Consider the following 18,836-nt stretch of genomic DNA (forward strand, 5'->3'; position numbering starts at 1 on the left):
TTTGGCACTCAGCGTTCTTTATGGTCCATCTCTCACATTCATACATGACTACAGGAAAAACCATAGCTATTCACTTATTCCTCTATTCATTCTCACATTAGAATGCACACATGCTTCATGCACATGATCTTCGCTCAATAGGATGTACAAAGAAGTGTTTTCTGAGCAAAAGAGAATCTTCCCAGTGTTAGGATGCCACCCTCCTCTTTCTCTGATTCCTTGGCACTATATTTCTGAACAGTTGCAAATTACTTTCTCATGAAAAACATTCTGTCTTTACTATCTATATGGGATAATGATTTCTTTTGGTAAGGAATGATTCCTAATTATTATGGATTTCAGCAGTTGGAGATATTTTGATGTAGGATACACCATGCCTTTGCTAAAGATCTTTAAAGTTTCTGGTTAAAACTGTGTATTCACACACATGAATTCTTGTCTATTATGTTGCTTCTCATTTCCAAAAGCAACAGTTTATCTGCCTTTATTCTTTTAAAATCCTTATAAGCTGGATGAGTTTGAATGTGAAACAGCAGCATGTTTTTACTTTTTTCCCCCCTCTAGTTAAAGGAGGTCTGATAGAAGGGAGGAAGTAGTTTCAAGAAAGGTGCTAAAACTCCTAAGGACCAAAAGTGAGCCTTAGAAGTGTGACTAGGAGAGATTATTTTCTTGCTCCGGCTGCTATACACAGATTATACTTTCAAGTTATACAGAAATCTTCTTAAGTGAACTGGAGCGGGGAGAAAGAAGATTTCTGACTTCCTAACTGTATATTAACTGGATAAAAAACTTCAGATTTTTTTCTATGGTCAGTACTCTTGCCTGGAAAATCCCATGGACGGAGGAGCCTGGAAGGCTGCAGTCCATGGGGTCGCTGAGGGTCGGACACGACTGAGCGACCTCACTTTCATTTTTCACTTTCATGCATTGGAGAAGGAAATGGCAACCCACTCCAGTGTTCTTGCCTGGAGAATCCCAGGGATGGGGGAGCCTGGTGGGCTGCCGTCTATGGGGTCGCACAGAGTTGGACACGACTGAAGCGACTTAGTAGCAGCAGCAGCAGCAACTTTCTACGCATCCTCACAAATTTATGAGTAAGTGAAAAAGGTGCTTTGAGATATAGCTGTATTTTTGCTAAGCTAAGTCACGTCAGTCGTGTCCGACTCTGTGCGACCCCATAGACGGCAGCCTGCCAGGCTCCCCCATCCCTGGGATTCTCCAGGCAAGAACACTGGAGTGGGTTGCCATTTCCTTCTCCAATGCATGAAAATCATTACCTCTTTCTTAGATAACTTGCTTATTTTTCACTTTGCCATCGTGGCAGCCATAACTGGTGGGCAGTCTGTTTACCTCCAATATAATGTAAATCTTAGATTTGATCTAGGTTGATGATGTCATAGTATTCCCATGTGGGTTCCATAATTAAATCCCATAAAAATGTATCTTAGCCTTTGATGAGACCTTTGGAATTTATTTTAATGTATATCCATTCACTGGAAAAGGTCAGTTTTCATTCCAACCCCAAAGAAAGGCAATGCCAAAGAATATTCAAACTATTGCACAATTGGACTCATCTCACACACTAGCAAAGTAATGCTCAAAATTCTCCAAGCCAGTCTTCAACAATACATGAAGCATGATATACTGGATTTAGAAAAGGCAGAGGAACCAGAGATCAAATTGCCAACATCTGTTGGATCATCGAGAAAGCAAAAAAGTTTCAGGAAAACATCTACTTCTGCTTTATTGACTACACCAAAGCCTTGACTGTGTGGATTGCAACAAACTGTGGAAAATTCTGAAAGAAATGGAAATACCAGACCACCTTACCTGCCTCCTGAGAAATCTGTATGCAGGTCAAGGAACAACAGAATTGCACGTGGAACAACAGACTGGTTCCAAATTGGGAAAGGAGTATATTGTCCAAATCGGGAAAGGAGTATATTATTGGGAAAGGCTGTATATTGTCACTCTGCTTATTTAACTTATATGCAGAGTGTATCATGTGAAATGCCGGGCTGGATGAAGCACAAGCTGGAATCAAGATTGCTTGGAGAAATATCAATAACCTCAGATACACAGGTGACACCACCCTTATGGCAGAAAGCAAAGAAGAATTAAAGAACCTCTTGATGGAAGTGAAAGAGGCAAGTGAAAAAGTTGGCTTAAAGCTCAACATTCAGAAAACTAAGATCATGGCATCCGGTCACATCACTTCGTGACAAATAGATGGGGAAACAGTGAGAGACTTTATTTTTTTGGGCTCCAAAATCACTGCAGATGGTGATTGCCACCATGAAATTAAAAGACTAGCTGTGACCAACCTAGACAGCATATTAAAAAGCAGAGACATGACTTTGCCAACAAAAGTCTGTCTAGTCAAAGCTATGGTTTTTCCAGTAGTCATGTATGGATGTGAGAGTTGGACTATAAAGAAAGCTGAGCGCTGAAGAATTGATGCTTTTGAACTGTGGTGTTGGAGAAGACTCTTGAGAGTCCCTTGGACTGCAAGGAGATCCAACCAGTCCATCCTAAAGGAAATTAGTCCTGAATATTCATTGGAAGGACTGATGCTAAAGTTGAAGCTCCCATAGTTTAAAAAATCTTTTGATTAGGCCTCAGGACAGCCCTTGGAAATTATTTACCTGGCCAGATTTACTGACATTCTGTACTTGTAGGACTGTTTTAGGCAGGTTGCAGAGAACCTCAGAAGTCCCACCTAAAGCCTCCAGTCACCCATTGGCTGAATTAGTCCACTGACTAGTTTTCTTCCTCTTTCCATGTATTTGATGCCAGCAGGATTGAAAGTGCTTCAGTCATCAGGGTGCTAAGATGTTTTGTTTGCTTTTAATTTTTTGTGTATGTATATTTGTTTTTAATGTGTATTCTGTATATTCCTCCTTTTATTTTTACAGTGAATTCAATCAGGTGGCATTTAAAAAATTTTGCTGGAAGGTGGAGACATGAGACTGAAGATATCTCTTTCAAAAGAACCCAAGCATATCCTTTTAATACTTATAAACCTTATTGTGATCTCCTTATTGTAGTATTATTAAAAGTTTTCTTCTCTTTTGTAGTCTAGTTGGAGAATGGATTTTTTCTTCATTCCTTTAATGATAGTTTTGTAAATTATTTCTGAAATATTTGAGGTCATATGTTGCAGGTATTTTTCCAAAGCAAATTATTTGCTCTAAATCTTACTTTCAAATATTTATTAACCTTTTTCTTACTTTACTTTAGTACTACTGTACTTAAGTACATAAAAAACGGTTGGTTTTTGTTTAGTCTAAAATCTTAAAAAGAAGTTTTTTGTTTTTTTTTTTTAAAGTAATTTCTCTCTTAATAAGACCTAGTATGTTTTCACTGAATTCTGTTCTGTTTTTTCATACTCATAATAAAATGGAGGGTAAGCTGGGGAAGTCTGAGCAGTCAGACCTTTATTATTTCATGTGTGAATGTGGCAATTATAAATATTTTATCAAATGCATGACCCTGTATTTTGTCAGCCAGAACTCCCAATTATATGTCAGAAAGATTGGTAGGCCCCTTTACCTTCATTCGTAGTTATTTAGACCAGTGCTTCTAAAAGTATCATCTTCAGACTTTATTACAGGCCTGTGAAGGGATAAGAACAGAAATTGAAAGTGAGAGTGAAGAAATTTTTGTAGCAATTTGACAGTCACAACATCCAAATGTAAGATCATTTTCCTAGCAATTCATTTTTATTTTATCTTACAAAATGTTGCTCTTCGACAGGTTTGAAATAAAGAAAAATGTGATCCTTCAGCCATAGAAAAGCAGCGTTTTAGACATTTGATCAAATGTTTTGAATTCGTATTACTTTTTTTTTACTGTTTGAGTGAAGATGTAATTCCTTTTATTTCTCATTGAATCACTTTTATTCTTTTTTCAAAGTGTGCCCTCAGGAGTTCATGCTTTTTACAGTCTTATAGATTTTGACTGTCTAGTGTCTGCTTTTACCTTTTCAAGCTGAAGAATAATGATCCTTTTAGACTTTCTTATTCTAGCAGTCCTCTTATTTCTCCCATAATTTTAGTTGACGTAATAGTTTGAAGACACCTCGCATATGTCTGCTGGGTACTTACATCTGTTTTTATGAGGATAAAATTAATGTTTTTTTGTTTTGGAGTGTGTGTGTTTATTTTCTTTCTAGGTTTTAACAGACACTCTCCCTTTGTATAATAAAGGTTTTAACTAACAATGTTTAAGCCATGACAGTTATACTGGAAGAATTTTTTTCAGTAATGGTCTAGTGATATCAAGGTTCTTTTGTTTAGATTTTACTTGGAATTCTGAGTATTCCAATGCCACTTTGTTACCTATTTGTGCAGACTCATCAGACCCTTCTATAATTTCATTTTTTACCTTTCTGGTTATTTGCTTAATCTATCATATTTCGAAGTATTAAAAAAAACTTAGAACATCCCAGAATAATTATGGCACATAGTCTCTTTCTTTTTTCTTAGAGTTTATTGATTGCTTGGATAGAAAGCATTGATGAAAAGAGAAGGAAGTAAAATGATTATACAATAACAACAAAAGAGCAAACAACCCAACTAGGATGATACGGTAATATAGAAATCCGTATATAAACAGGAGAAAGCATCTCTCATAAAAGACAATCTAAAGTTCCTTCTGTAGGATACACAACTCTGCTAGGGTAAGTGCCTGTTCTAATGGAGGAAGTAAGGGCCACTTTAGCACCTCAATTTATAGAAATCTACTTGATAAATCAGAGACCAAAAAATAGGTTAAAGTAAGAATTTTAGGGTTTATATCTTATCCATATCACCTTGTGTGGGCAGTAAATTGTAACTAAATTACTTCCTGAATTTAATGTCAGGAAGTTTGGTAGGATTTTAGTTTCAGCTATTAAGCTGTAAATTTTTTCCTGGGTAAATTATTATGTCATTTAAGCAGGTATTTAACTGTTATATTTCAGTGTTCTTCTAGCAGTTGATTTTTAAAAACTTATCAAAATGATACATGCTTATTCTAATAACAGTACAGATATAGGTAAATAAAAAAATACATATTTCCCTTTTCTCCCCACTTATCCTGCAACAGATTAGGTCTTTCATCCCTTTTAATCTGTTAGGTGTCTTTCTGCATCTTTTGGCCTTGTTTATAGAATCTTTTGTAACACATTTAAAAATTTTTCATGTATTAAATCTTTCTTTTTTTCTCTTTTGGCGCCTGGGTTTCTTATCCTGCTTTCCATTCTTACAACTGTTTTGATAGATGCTTATTTTCCTTTCCTTATATGGAAAAAATATGAAAGTCCTACACTGGAAAAGTAGGTTTTGAAGCTTGAAACATTTGACCTTATTTTATACTGTTCTTATAATCTGCATCTGCAAAATATTGTGTTTGTTAAAACTGAAGACTTTTGTGTGTTTTATGTCTCCTTAATATGGTGACACATCAAGAATTAGTGAGCTGTGTGGGCTGGACTACTGCTGAAGAGCTGTATTCATGTAGTGATGATCACCAGATAGTGAAGTGGAACTTGTTAACCGGTGAAACAAGTCAAATAGTAAAGCTGCCTGATGATATTTACCCAATAGACCTTCATTGGTTTCCAAAAAGTTTAGGCATAAAGAAACAAACTCAAGCAGAAATCTTTGTCCTCACAAGTTCTGATGGTAAGTTTTTAATAAACATTATTTGCTCATCTTTGTTTTTAAAAGACACTGCTTCTTATTATAACTTATGTTTTGAGTTGTTTGTCCATTTCCTGCGTGGTCAGTTGGTCTGTGTATAGACTGTAAGACCAACTGTCATAGAAGAAAGTGAGTTAAACTGGCATATACTGAAATCGAGTGTGAACCTTGGGCTTTACTTTTTCTGTGTTCACAGATATTGTTGTGCTTTTAACAGTTTTGGTTTCTAATTTCTTAAAGTTTAACTGTGTAAAATAACCACACTAAAAATAGGTATAACACACATTCATTTAGTAAGGTCTCTATTAAATAAAGTCTTTATTTTCTAGTACATGCTAATTTGGGCTTCCCAGATGGCACTAGTGGTAAAGAACCCACCTGCCAATGCAGGAGATGTAAGAGATGCAGGTTGGATCCCTGGGTTGGGAAGATCCCCTGGAGAAGGACATGGCAACCCACTCCACTGTTCTTACCTGGAGAATACAATGAATGGACAGAGGAGCTTGGCAGGCTACAGTGCGAAGAGTCAGATAGGACTGAAGCAACTTAGCATGCACACTAATTTTCACTTACAGAGGTGGAAAGTAGTTTGATCATAGTCTTATTATTGGTGAGTGAAAAGCACCATTTTTCTACTTTTTAAGGCGATGTTTTTGTTTCTTAGAAATAACTTGAACTGTTTTCTGTCTGTGCATGCGCGTGTGCTAAGTTGCCTCAGTCGTGTCTGACTCTTTGCGATCCTATGGACTGTAACCCACCAGTCCATGGGGATTCTCCAGGCAAGAATACTGGAGTGGGTTGCCATGCCCTTCTCCAGGGGATCTTCCCAACCCAGGGATTGAATCCACGTCTCTGATGTCTCCTGCAATGGCAGGCAGGTTCTTTACTAGTGCCACCTGGGAAGACCTTTCCATCTGTATTACACTTTATCTATGGTGTCAGTTAGGAGTACTTTCATCAAAGTAACAGAAACTCATTAGGCTAACAACTTACTTACGCACAGCTGGAGTTTTCTGGTTTACCTAGCTCCTGGGGAAGCTCTTTAAGCACAGAGGCAGCAGGCCCCTGATCCTTACCATCTCTTGGACAGACTCTCCCCAGGTGAGCATGAATGGCAGCCAGCAGCCCAAGGCTTAACTTAAAAGAAGAGGAAAGTCAGCAGACACAGTGCCTCTTCCTCAGTCCCTCTTGTAGTCAGCTTGCAGAAAGGGTCCTGGACAAGCTTGGGTCGTCTGCCCATCACTGAGTGAATCATTTTAGTCAAGGGATTGGGACACTGATTGCCTGAGCATGGCAGGCCTTTGGCCACTGTGGAAAGGGAAAGAGAAGAGGGCTTTTGTAGCCACAAGAAGAAAAGGATGTTATGGCAAACAATCACATCAGATCCCAGTTCTTTTACAGGCAGAATGTATGGCAGTTTTTAATCTTACTTCCTGAATCTTGATTAGATGAAATATTGTTTGAAAGTATTTAATACAGTGCCTAGTGCTTACAAGATTGACTCTGAAAAGAGCTAGACTTGTTTACCTCTGATGATAATATGAAGGGTTGACTTAAAAAAACGTAATTTTGATATAATTTCACGTTTATAGAAAAGATGTAAGAATTGTAGAGATAATTCCTGCATTCTTTATTCATATTCACTTAATTGTTAACATTTTGTCCCATGTACTTATCATTGCTACTCTTTTCTCTCTCTCCTGCCCTCCACACATACTTTTTCCTGAAACATTTGAGAGTAATTTACAGACATCCCACTTTAACCATATATCAGTTCAGTTCAGTTCAGTCGCTCAGTTGTGTCCAACTCTTCACAACCCCACGGACCACAGCACACCAGGCCTCCCTGTCCATCACCAACTCTGGGATCTACTCAAACTCATCTCCACTGGGTCGGTGATGCCATCCAACCATCTCATCCTCTGTCGTCCCCTTCTACTCCTGCCTTCAATCTTTGCTAACATCAACGTCTTTAACAATGAGTCAGCTCTTCGCATCATGTGGCCAAAGTATTGGAGTTTCAGCTGTAGCATTGGTCCTTCCAATGAACACTTAGGACTGATCTCCTTTAGGATGCACCGGTTGGATCTCCTTGCAGTCCAAGGGACTCCCAAGAGTCTTCTCCAACACCACAGTTCAAAAGCATCAATTCTTCTGAGCTTAGCTTTCTTTATAGTCCAACTCTCACATCCATACATGACTACTGGAAAAACCATAGCTTTGACTAGACAGACTTTTGTTGGCAAAGTCATGTCTCTGCTTTTTAATATGCTGTCTAGGTTGGTCATAACTTTCCTTCCAAGGAGCAAGTGTCTTTTAATTTCATGGTTGGAATTGCCATCTGCAGTGATTTTAGAGCCCCCAAAAATAAAGTCAGCCACTGTTTCCACTATTTCCTCATCTATTTGCCATGAAGTGATGGGACTGGATGCCATGATCTTAGTTTTCTGAATATTGAGCTTTAAGCCAACTTTTTCACTCTCCTCTTTCACTTTCATCAAGAGGCTCTTTAATTCTTCTTCACTTTCTGCCATAAGGGTAGTGTCATCTGCATATCTGAGGTTATTGCTATTTCTCCCAGCAGTCTTGATTCCAGCTTGTGCTTCATCCAGCCCAGCATTTCTCATGATGTATAAATTAATTAAGCAGGGTGACAATATACAGCCTTGACGTACCCCTTTCCTTTTTTGGAACCAGTCTTTTGTTCCATGTCCAGTTCTAACTGTTGTTTCCTGACCTGCATACAGATTTCTCAAGAGGCAGATCAGGTGGTCTGGTATTCCCATCTCTTTCAGAATTTTCCACAGTTTATTGTGATCCACACAGTCAAAGGCTTTGGCATAGTCAATAAAGCAGAAATAGATGTTTTTCTGAAACTCTCTTGCTTTTTCCATGATCCAGCGGATGTTGGCAATTTGATCTCTGGGTCCTCTGCCTTTTCTAAAACCAGCTTGAGCATCTGGAAGTTCACAGTTCATGTATTGCTGAAGCCTGGCTTGGAGAATTTTGAGCATTACTTTACTAGCGTGTGAGATGAGTGCAGTTGTGTGGTAGTTTGAACATTTGTTGGCATTGCCTTTCTTTGAGATTGGAGTGAAAACTGACCTTTTCCAGTCCTATAACCACTTCTGAGTTTTCCAGATTTACTGGCATATTGAGTTTCAGCACTTTCACAGCATCATCTTTCAGGATTTGAAATAGCTCAACTGGAATTCTATCAGTTGCACCCACTTGACTTGACCTCCAGGAAGTCTAGCTCTAGGTGAGTGATCACACCATCGAGATTATCTGGGTCGTGAAGCTCTTTTTTGTACAGTTCTTCTGTGTATTGTTGCCACCTCTTCTTAATAGCTTTTGCATCTGTTAGGTCATACCATTTCTTTCCTTGATTGAGCCTATCTTTGCATGAGGTGTTCCCTTGGTATCTGACTCTAGGTGAGTGATCACACCATCATGATTACCTTTGTCATTAACCATATGTGCTGCTACTGCTGCTGCGGCTAAGTCGCTTCAGTTGTGTCCGACTCAGTGCGACCGCAGCCCACCAGGCTCCCCGTCCCTGGGATTCTCCAGGCAAGAGTACTGAAGTGGGTTGCCATTGCCTTTTCCGTTAACCATATATACTTCAATGCATTTCCTAAGAATAAGGATTTTTCTGTTACTTAACCACAATACATTGATCAAAATCAGGAAATTTAACACTGATATAATATTGTTACCTAATCTACAGTTTGTATTCAAATTTTAGCAAGTGTCCTAATTATGTCTTTTATAGAAATTTTTTTTTCTTGTAAAGAATAACATTGTTTTTGTCATATCTCACTAACTTCCTTTAATCTGGAGCAAATCTTCCATCTTTCTTTTATGATCTTGACTGTTTTGAAGAATATGGGCCTGTTATTTTTATAGAATATCCAATCAATTCACTTTTGTCTGATTTTTCCTTATGATTAAATTGAGCTATACATTTTTAACAGTAATACTTAAGGCATCAGAGTGGAAAATTCATAATTCTGGTTTGACCCCTTACTGGTGACATTAACTTTGATTACTTTGAAAGGTTGTGTTCACTAAATTAATCTACTGTGAAAGTGAAAGTGAAGTCGTGTCTGACTCTGTGACCCCATGGACTGTAGCCTACCAGGCTTCTCCGTCCATGGGATTTTCCAGGCAAGAGTACTGGAGTAGGGTGCCATTTCCTTCTCCACTGTAAAGTTAATGTTTTTCCCTTTTAGTACATAATTTCTAAGTGGATACTTTCAGACTATATAAAAATATTCTCTTCCTCCTCAAATTTTCTCCCACTATCTTAGCTGAGTCATTTATTACTAAGATGGTTGCCGAATGATATTTTTTTAAATGCCATAATATCTTTTATATTGATTAGTTGGTATTCTTCTTCAAAGAAGAGCCTTCTGTCTCCCGCCCATTTGTTTATTTGTTTACTTACATCAGATTAGACTCATAGATTCTTATTTTATTTCATTTTTAAGTTATTCATTCTTTTTTATAATTAGCGAATAATTGCTTTACAGTGTTGTATTGGTTTCTGCCATATGGCTGCTGCTGCTGAGTCGCTTCAGTCGTGTCCGACTCTGTGTGACCCCATAGACAGCAGCCCACCAGGCGTCCCCGTCCCTGGGATTCTCCAGGCAAGAACACTGGAGCGGGTTGCCATTTCCTTCTCCAATGCTTGAATGCCATATGACAACAGAAATCAATTATAACTATATATGTGTGTGTGTGTGTGTGTGTGTGTATATATACACATATATATATCTACTCCCTCTTGAATCTCCCTCCCACCCCACACCCCATCCCATCCCTTGTTTTATTTCTTGAGCATCCTATTACTATCATTTACAAATTTCAACGTTAAAATTGCCACAGATTTGGCCAGTGGGAGCTCCATGAAGCCAGGTCAAATGAATTTTTGTTTTGCCGTGGGGGGTGTGTTTCCTCATCTTTTGAGCACTTTGCTGGCACAAGATGTTCCAGGTTAATTTTGTACTTTCCCAGTCCCAACTTCCAAATCAGCTGTTTCTCCAAGGAGACTTGTTCTTTTTTTGTGTGCTTGATGATATCTAAAAGCCAAGATGACAGTGCTAGGTGTGTGCATTTCAGTGGGATATGTTTGCTTCAAGGCCCTCTCATAGAATGGAGCTAAGAAATATATGTTGAAAACATACACATCTACAGCTATTTCTTCCTCCCTCCCTCACTTCCTTTACTTCCTTTCCCTTCCTCCTGTGTTTCCTCCCTCCCGTGTTTCCTCCCTCCCTTCCTTCCATGGTTCCTTCCCGTGACAAAAGCCATAAGTTAATTTTGATACTGCCAATTCTAGTTCAGCACTGCAGGGTTAATTCTAGTCTTTTTTCTCAATACTTGGAAACAGTGTGGAAGCTTGGCTCCCATTATTATCAGTATGTTTACTCACTTGTTTAATTCTACAATACATAGTAGGTTGTTTTAGAATTGCTAATCCATACAATTTCAAAAAAAAAAAAGTTTAATATTTGTTTTTGTGCTTGTGTGCTTAGTTGTGTCCGACTTGTGACCCCCTGGACTGTAACTCTCCAGGCTCCTCTGTCCATGGAATTTTCCAGCAAGAATACTGGCATAGGTTGCCATTTCCTTCTCCATAAGAAACTGTATTTTATTTTTAGGTTTATTACAAAGTAAAAAAAATAAGGTAACCTAGCATAACTAGATGTGGGAAGAAGAGAGAACCAAAGCAGAGTAGTTGAGTCTTTTCTCCTAGGTGAAATTACGAGTATCTTGGATCTTGTGAAAGAGAAAGCAAAAGATGATAGTTCAAAGGAAAAAAGTGGAAGAGTGAGACTAGAAACAGAATCCAGAAGTAAAAATGAAAAATGAAATGAAAAAGAAATATTCAAAAACAGAAGAAAGTGGATGCCATTCGAAGGTGGTTGGTCAAGGGTTTCCTGCCAGATAAACATCTGAGATCATTTTATATATGGATGCTGTGTTCTCTGTTAATCAAATACTATAAAAAGAAGTATTATTCTGGTTTGAAAATATATGTAATATGAGATCTACACAACACATTTTTAAGTGTATAGTACAATATTTAATAATTTTATATATATATAAACATGGAGACATGTATAAACTTGGAGAAAATATATATATATTTATATAATTTTGCGTAACCACAATGTTGTACAGCAGATCGCTAGGTTACAGATTTTGGAGTTCATCACTATTCCCTTTGTTATACCCTCTCCATCTTCTGTGTTAGTGGTAACATTAAAAAAAAAACAACAAACATGGGATTTGGGGGTCAGATCCTGAAGTACATAAAGCAGACTCTTGCCAAGTATTTTGTCTCACCAATAATTCTCTCTTCACTGTTATTACCTCTTTTTTGAATATTTCATGCAGCTGTATCCTACTTTTTAGAGGTGATATTTCTTTCACGATGTGTTAAAAGATTTATATTCAAAGAAGAATTATTTGAAATGCATTAGGGGAACTGCTTTGTAAAGGAATTCTGGTATAAAATCTCCTGTAAATCCAATAAACACTCCTTAAATTATATTTAGTGAAAGTTGAATTTTTTATACATTGTTAAATATCTTAAAGTAAGCCTTTTATTCTCTTATTAGTTAATAAGTACATTTAAAATCCCACTTTAAAAAGAATTTTTGTGTTCATTTGTTTTTATCAGAAGTTAGTGGTTACTGATCTCTTTGGCTTTTTACAACCATCTGCCAAAAGATTTCTGCTATAAAGCAGTCTGCAGAAGTGCTCATGTGACCTTTTTTCTAATATCCTATTCCAAGCTGCCTCATGTTTCCATGGACATTTCTTAAGGCATTTCTAACCTTGAAAAATGTGTTTCATATAATTTTAATCTACTTCCTCTGTTCTTTTAAATAGCATTTTCCTCTTTTTAGTTTATCTTTAATAATAAAAGATTAATTTTTTACATTTGGCTGTAAATATCCATGTTTTTTACCCAAATCATCCACTGTTTAATCAATGAATTGCTATCAATTAAATAAATGAATGAATTGTTTATATCTCTTCCCAACCCTACCCTTAGCAAATAATTAGAGGTAATTTATTTGGTCTCTAGTTTTTTGGTCTAGCACTTTAAAAAGTTTATAGAAAAGCTGAAGGGAAGAAGAACTAAAATTGTTAAAGGAATAATTATGTTAAAAAATTGTTTTTGATATATGTAGTTTTATACTTAGGCTTTACTTGGGTTGTGCTATTCAAGCAATGTGTAACAATCAGACAAACTACAAAGGTCAAAGATTTATTGAGTGCCAAGTCTATGCAAAGAGCTAGCCTTAGTTGTCTCAGTGTGTGTCTTCTGTGAGGTTGTGGAAAGTAAGAATTCAGCATTTGTCAGAAAGTCAGATTACATATTTTAGGATAAGAAATATCTGATCAAAGTACATAAAATTTCTAAATACATTGAAAAGAAATTTATGGACCTTTCATTTATGGTTCACGAGTTGCTTGGTTAATCTATTTGATAGATTCGTTCATGACATGTAGCAATTTAGTATGTGGATATTTTGTGTTAGGCAGCATGCTAACATTTAGTGAAATAGACTTGGATAAAGTAAATATTGGCCACTCACTATATGTCATCTTTCTAGTTTCCTCTTTTGAAATTCACCCCCACTCATATTTTCTCTGTAAAACAATGCATTAAAAAAGTATATCCAAATTAATTTTTTTAGTCTCATAAAGAGAGTACTAGTACAGTTGAATTCAAAGTAATCTTGTTGCATTGAAAAATGACCCAGAGGCAAATATAAAATTAAAAGGAAGATATGAGGAAAAGTAGATGGCACTAGTGGGTGGTTAGATGAAGGAAAGGAGTAGTTTATTGATGAGGGCCTAGAAAATAAATGATCAGATTGAATGAGAAAAAAAAAGAATGTCAAAGTCTTAAGTTACTAAATATGGTTACTGAGTTGGTTGAACTTAATGAATGCTGTTTATGTAAAAGCACTATTGCAAATAAAACTATGACTAAGACATGGCCCCTTGAAAAGAATTACAGCCCAATTAAAAATGCTGCAACAGAGCTACAAATAATATGCAATGTGTGTAAAATGGAGGAATGATTTTCTTGATGGAAATGGTTTGCTGGTCAGTGAAATAACCACAAGATGCTAGGTATAAAATATTTGAAAACCATCTGTATTAGAATTCTCCAGAGAAACGTTTTAAAGCCACCTAAAGCATCTGACTTAAATATATTTTTAATGAATTGTTAGTAAGAATCTTGAGAAGTCTTAAGTTAAAAATGAATTCAAACAAACCCTTTGAGGCAAAATCTGATTAGGCAAGCCACATTATTATTTTATAGCAAAAAAAGATATACATTTTTTTGGGGGGGGGGTGGATTTCTAATTCCACTTACAGTTAGTTGGCTCTCAGTATCCAAAGGGGTTGGTTCCAGGACCCCTGTAGATACTAAAATCTACAGATGGCCAAGTCCCTTGTGTAAAATGGCATAGTATTTGCACAAAACCTACACACATCCTCCCATATACTTTAAGTCATCTCTGAAAGTGAAAGTGAAGTTGCTTAGTTGCATGGGACTCTTTGCGACCTCATGGACTGTAACCCACCAGGCTCCGCTGTCCATGGGATTGTTCAGGCAAGAATACTGGAGTGGGTTGCCATTTCTTTCTCCAGGGGATCTTCCCAACCCAGGGATCGAACCTGGGTCTCCCGCATTGCAGGCAGACTTTTTACCCTCTGAGCCACTAGGGAAGCAAGTCATCTCTAGACATCTCTAGACTACTTATAATACCTCAGTTCAGTTCAGTTCAGTCACTCAATTGTGTCCGACTCTTTGCGACCCCATGAATCGCAGCATGCCAGGCCTCCCTGTCCATCACCAACTCTCAGAGTTCACTCGGACTCACGTCCATCGAGTCAGTGATGCCATCCAGCCATCTCATCCTCTGTCGTCCCCTTCTCCTCCTGCCCCCGATCCCTCCCAGCATCAGAGTCTTTTCCAATGAGTCAACTCTTCGCATGAGGTGGCCAAAGTACTGGAGTTTCAGCTTTAGCATCATTCCTTCCAAAGAAATCCCAGGGCTGATCTCCTTCAGAATGGACTGGTTGGATCTCCTTGCAGTCCAAGGGACTCAAAGTTGTAAATACAATGTAAATGCTATGTAAATAGTTCATGGTGCAGGGCAAATTCAAGTTCTGTTTTTGGAGCTTTCTGGGCTTTGTTTGTTTGTTTTTTGGTAGGTTGAGTCCAAGGATTTCAGAACCCTTGAATATGAAGGACCACCTGTACTTAGTTATTTTATCAAAAACTATATATTACTAGACTTCATGATCATTCAAAACAACACTGCAGTTGTTTTGGCTTCCTGTAGTACTTACTCTTTGTATAGTTGATTTGTTCCCTTGACATCTCTTACATACTTTGCTTAGGTCTTGTAAGTTTTCTGCTGTTCGCCTATAAATGTGTGAACTTTCAATGACAGCAACCAAATAACCTACTTCTTTTTGTCTACCTGGTGCCTGGTACAGTGTAAAATAAGGCAAGGATTTAAAAAATTGGGGCTTGTCCTTTAAATTAAAGAAGGAGGCCTTTAGACTTGAGGTGACTCTAATGGTGTATATACGTCAGCAAGTCAAAATCTAAGCCTGTAAATGAATGCTTCAAGATTACAAAATTGAAACCAAAGGACAACCAATCACAGACAGCCAACTAGGCTTTAAGCTATAGTCAGTCAGTAATATCCTTAGTTTTGTCATTTCTCTGTACCTGAGCTCCTGTCAGTGGAGCATTCCTAACCATTTAAGGTTTGGCACTGCTGAATTGGAATTGATTTCTGTGCAAATAAACTCAGTATTTTTTAATATGCCTCAGTTTTTAAATTTTTTTTTAACAGTGTTCAAGTATTTAGATCCTCTCTTCGCCATAATTCCTTCTACAACCTGTTTTTAAAAAAACAGGTTATATAACTTTTTCTAGCTTTTCTATCGGAGAAGCAATGGCACCCCACTCCAGTACTCTTGCCTGGAAAATCCCATGGACGGAGGAGCCTGGAAGGCTGCAGTCCATGGGGTCGCTGAGGGTCGGACACGACTGAGCAACTTCACTTTCACTTTTCACTGTCATGCATTGGAGAAAGAAATGGCAACCCACTCCAGTGTTCTTGCCTGGAGAATCCCAGGGACGGGGGAGCCTGGTGGGCTGCCGTCTCTGGGGTCGCACAGAGTTGGACACGACTGGAGTGACTTAGCAGCAACAGCAGCTTTTCTATAACCATTTTTTTAAAAAAAGCAAAACTTCAAAATTCTGCTTAAACAGAAGGCTTTGTTGATATTCCTCTTGGGTTCCTTTGACCATATTCCAGTAGAATTTTATTGTCCCTCTGAACTATCATAGTATCATATATATATTCTGTCACCCCACTTGTTTCAAGGTTTTATAATTTTGCTTTTGTGCCTGTTTTCCAATAGATTTATGCACTCCTCAAGAGTAAGAATAATTATATAATTTGCCCTGTATCTCTGATGCCTAGCACCATGCTGACTAGTCTAATAGTTGGTTCTCAACAGATACTTGTTGATTGGATAAATTAATTTAATAAAATAGATTTCTCAAGTATAATTTCTTTTAGGCAAATTTCATCTGATTTCTAAGTTAGGAAGAGTGGAAAAAAGTGTGGAAGCTCACAGTGGAGCAGTGCTGGCAGGACGATGGAATTATGAAGGAACAGCATTAGTTACAGGTAAGTTATCTGCAGAAATGACATTTAAAATGAATTTTTTAAAGAAAAATTTCCAGAAGAACAGAATGTTTTAATTTAGCAGTAGTGTCTTTCCTTGTCTAATAGCAAGTAATTGGCACAGTATTGATCTAGACTGTTATATAATGTTATAATTCAGAGTGTCATATTAGTTTTCTTACATGGCTAGTGGAGAACATTCTGTCAAGAAGGTTTTGAAATAATCAGATATTGAGTAAATATGTTTAATTCTTCAAAATATTCTCATTTAAATACGTGTGTGTGTGTGCCCGTGCGTGCACACGTTAGTTGCTCTGTCATGTCTGACTCTTTGCGACCCCATGGATTGTAACTTGCCAGGCTTCTCTGTCCATGGAATTCTCCAGGCAAGAATACTGGAGTGGGTTGCCATTCCTTTCTCTAGGGGATCTTCCTGACCCAGGGATCAAACCTGGGTCTCCTGCATTACAGGCAGATTCTTTACCATCTGAGCCATCAAAATTCAAAATTTTCTCATTTAACTTTACTCCTTTCTATCTCTCTTCCATCTCCTTCCCTATTGAGGGTTTCTCATCTTCACCTGTTATATTAGATATCTATTGTTGTATGACAGATTATCCCAAAAGTTAGTGACTTAAGATAACATGTATTAGCTAACAGTTTCTGTGAGACAGGGAATGTTTAGCTGGGTGGTTCTGTCTCAGAATCAAGAAGTTGGATGGGGCTGCAGTCATATGAAGCCCTCCTGGGGCTGGATAGTTCAAGATGGCTCACTCACATGGCTGTTGGCAAGAGGTCCTACTTCCTCTGTGACTCTATGACTGAGGCCTAACTTAGTTCCTTACAGTGTGGACTTCTCCATAGGGCTACTTGAATGGTCTTACAGTAAGCATGACCGCTGGAGATTCTCCCTGGGTGAATGATCCAAGAGAGAAGGATGGAAGCCACAATATATTTTATGACCCACCCTTGGATGTCATACTCCATCATTTCCACCATATTTTATTAGAAGCAAGTCACTAAGTATAGCCCAAACTGAAGGAGAGATAAATTAAGCTTAACTTCTTAAAAGAGAGAATAACAGAGAATTTGTAGTTATATTTGAAAACCATGACACCTGTCCCCTGGGCCTTTTGTAGGACTTTTATCAGTGAGTTGTCTCTTGTCTTGCCTGTTTATTCAACTTCTCCTTTTCCAGTGTTTTGTTTTTTTTTTTTTTTTCTTTTTCCCAGCATGTAAATGTGTTTAGATGCTGTTTATCTTGAAAATTGAGGAAAAAGAAATAAAAATCCTTCCTTTAATAAATAATTCTAGCTACGATTTCCTCTTTCTTTCTTTGCTTTTCAGGCAAACTGTTCAAAAGAGTAGTCTGTTACTTCACTCCATTTAGTCCCCAACTCCCTGGAATTTGGCTTTAACTCTTCTTATCACGCTGAAAACACTTTTCTTAGAGTGCTTCTCGGATGGAGATGTCAGTGAAAATGAGAGCATTATTTGAATAATATACTTACAAATCTTCTAAGATTAAAGGAAAAACAATTATTGTCATGAAAGTTAGGCTACTTTGATAAAATTGTTTCAAAGTAATTTCAGGTAAATTTTTTAGTTGTGAAGCAGTGACATGTAATTAGAGAAACTTGTGTCTGAATTTTAAATGTGCATTAGTGTAGATAGAGTTGATTTTTATATGTAAATGTAATGTTTACATATATTTCCTATAGGTAAAATGTCAATTATTATTTTCTTTTTATAGTTGGAGAAGATGGACAAATAAAAATATGGTCAAAGACGGGAATGCTAAGATCGACTTTAGCTCATCAAGGTATGTATTATAAATGTCTTAACATTTTCCTATAAAAACAGTCTAATGTAGTTCCTCAGATTGATTTTGGTCAGGTTCAAAACCTGAAACCTCTTACTTCTATTTAAACTTTTTCCTCTTACTTTCATGTTTCCTGATGGGGCATGGTGACTTATTTGAGCCCAGAAATGTAAGAAATACTCAAGGACTTTTTCTTTGTTAGTGAATCTATAAAAATAGAGTTATAGGCTGGTGATTCTTTTTAATATAACTCTGAAGCATTGTGTGCATATTCTATCTGAAATAGCATGGGGTGTCTAATAATAATAGAATACATTCAATCTCCATACTTAATAATTCTAATAACTTCTTAATATTAGCACCCTTTCTGAATTGTGTTGCACATTTGATTTCAGTACTAACGAAGGGGAACAGATACTTTCAATGATCCAAAACTTGGTAAAATAAAACTGCTTAGAACAGCATTTTTGTTTTCCATACTCAGTGGGAAGAAGTGCCTATAAAATCAATCCAGAAGTCAGATTAATGTTGTCTTGAGCACATATCTGCTTCAGAGATAGATTGCCAAAAAGGTGGTAGACT

The 18,836-nt window shown here is 37.2% G+C and overlaps 2 protein-coding genes across 5 annotated transcripts in view; one reads left to right on the plus strand and one right to left on the minus strand.

The window, feature by feature from the left end:
* SMC4 (structural maintenance of chromosomes 4) overlaps window positions 1–18,836 on the minus strand; it is a 242,496-nt gene that overhangs the window by 44,931 nt on the left and 178,729 nt on the right. The gene's annotated exons all lie outside the window — the stretch shown is intronic.
* The window catches only part of IFT80 (intraflagellar transport 80), a 131,008-nt gene that overhangs the window by 12,722 nt on the left and 99,450 nt on the right, over window positions 1–18,836 (plus strand). For 3 of the 4 annotated variants that reach the window (XM_055569214.1, XM_055569213.1, XM_055569216.1), the window contains 4 exons: window positions 2,916–2,999; window positions 5,444–5,666; window positions 16,325–16,435; window positions 18,186–18,254. In XM_055569214.1, coding sequence (XP_055425189.1) covers window positions 2,964–2,999; window positions 5,444–5,666; window positions 16,325–16,435; window positions 18,186–18,254 — 439 coding nt within the window. In that variant the 5' untranslated portion in view covers window positions 2,916–2,963. The remainder of the gene's footprint in view (window positions 1–2,915; window positions 3,000–5,443; window positions 5,667–16,324; window positions 16,436–18,185; window positions 18,255–18,836) is intronic. The other variant, XM_055569217.1, reaches the window with a different exon arrangement.

The sequence above is a fragment of the Bubalus kerabau genome, chromosome 2, assembly GCF_029407905.1.
Source record: "Bubalus kerabau isolate K-KA32 ecotype Philippines breed swamp buffalo chromosome 2, PCC_UOA_SB_1v2, whole genome shotgun sequence".
Lineage (NCBI taxonomy): Eukaryota > Metazoa > Chordata > Mammalia > Artiodactyla > Bovidae > Bubalus > Bubalus kerabau.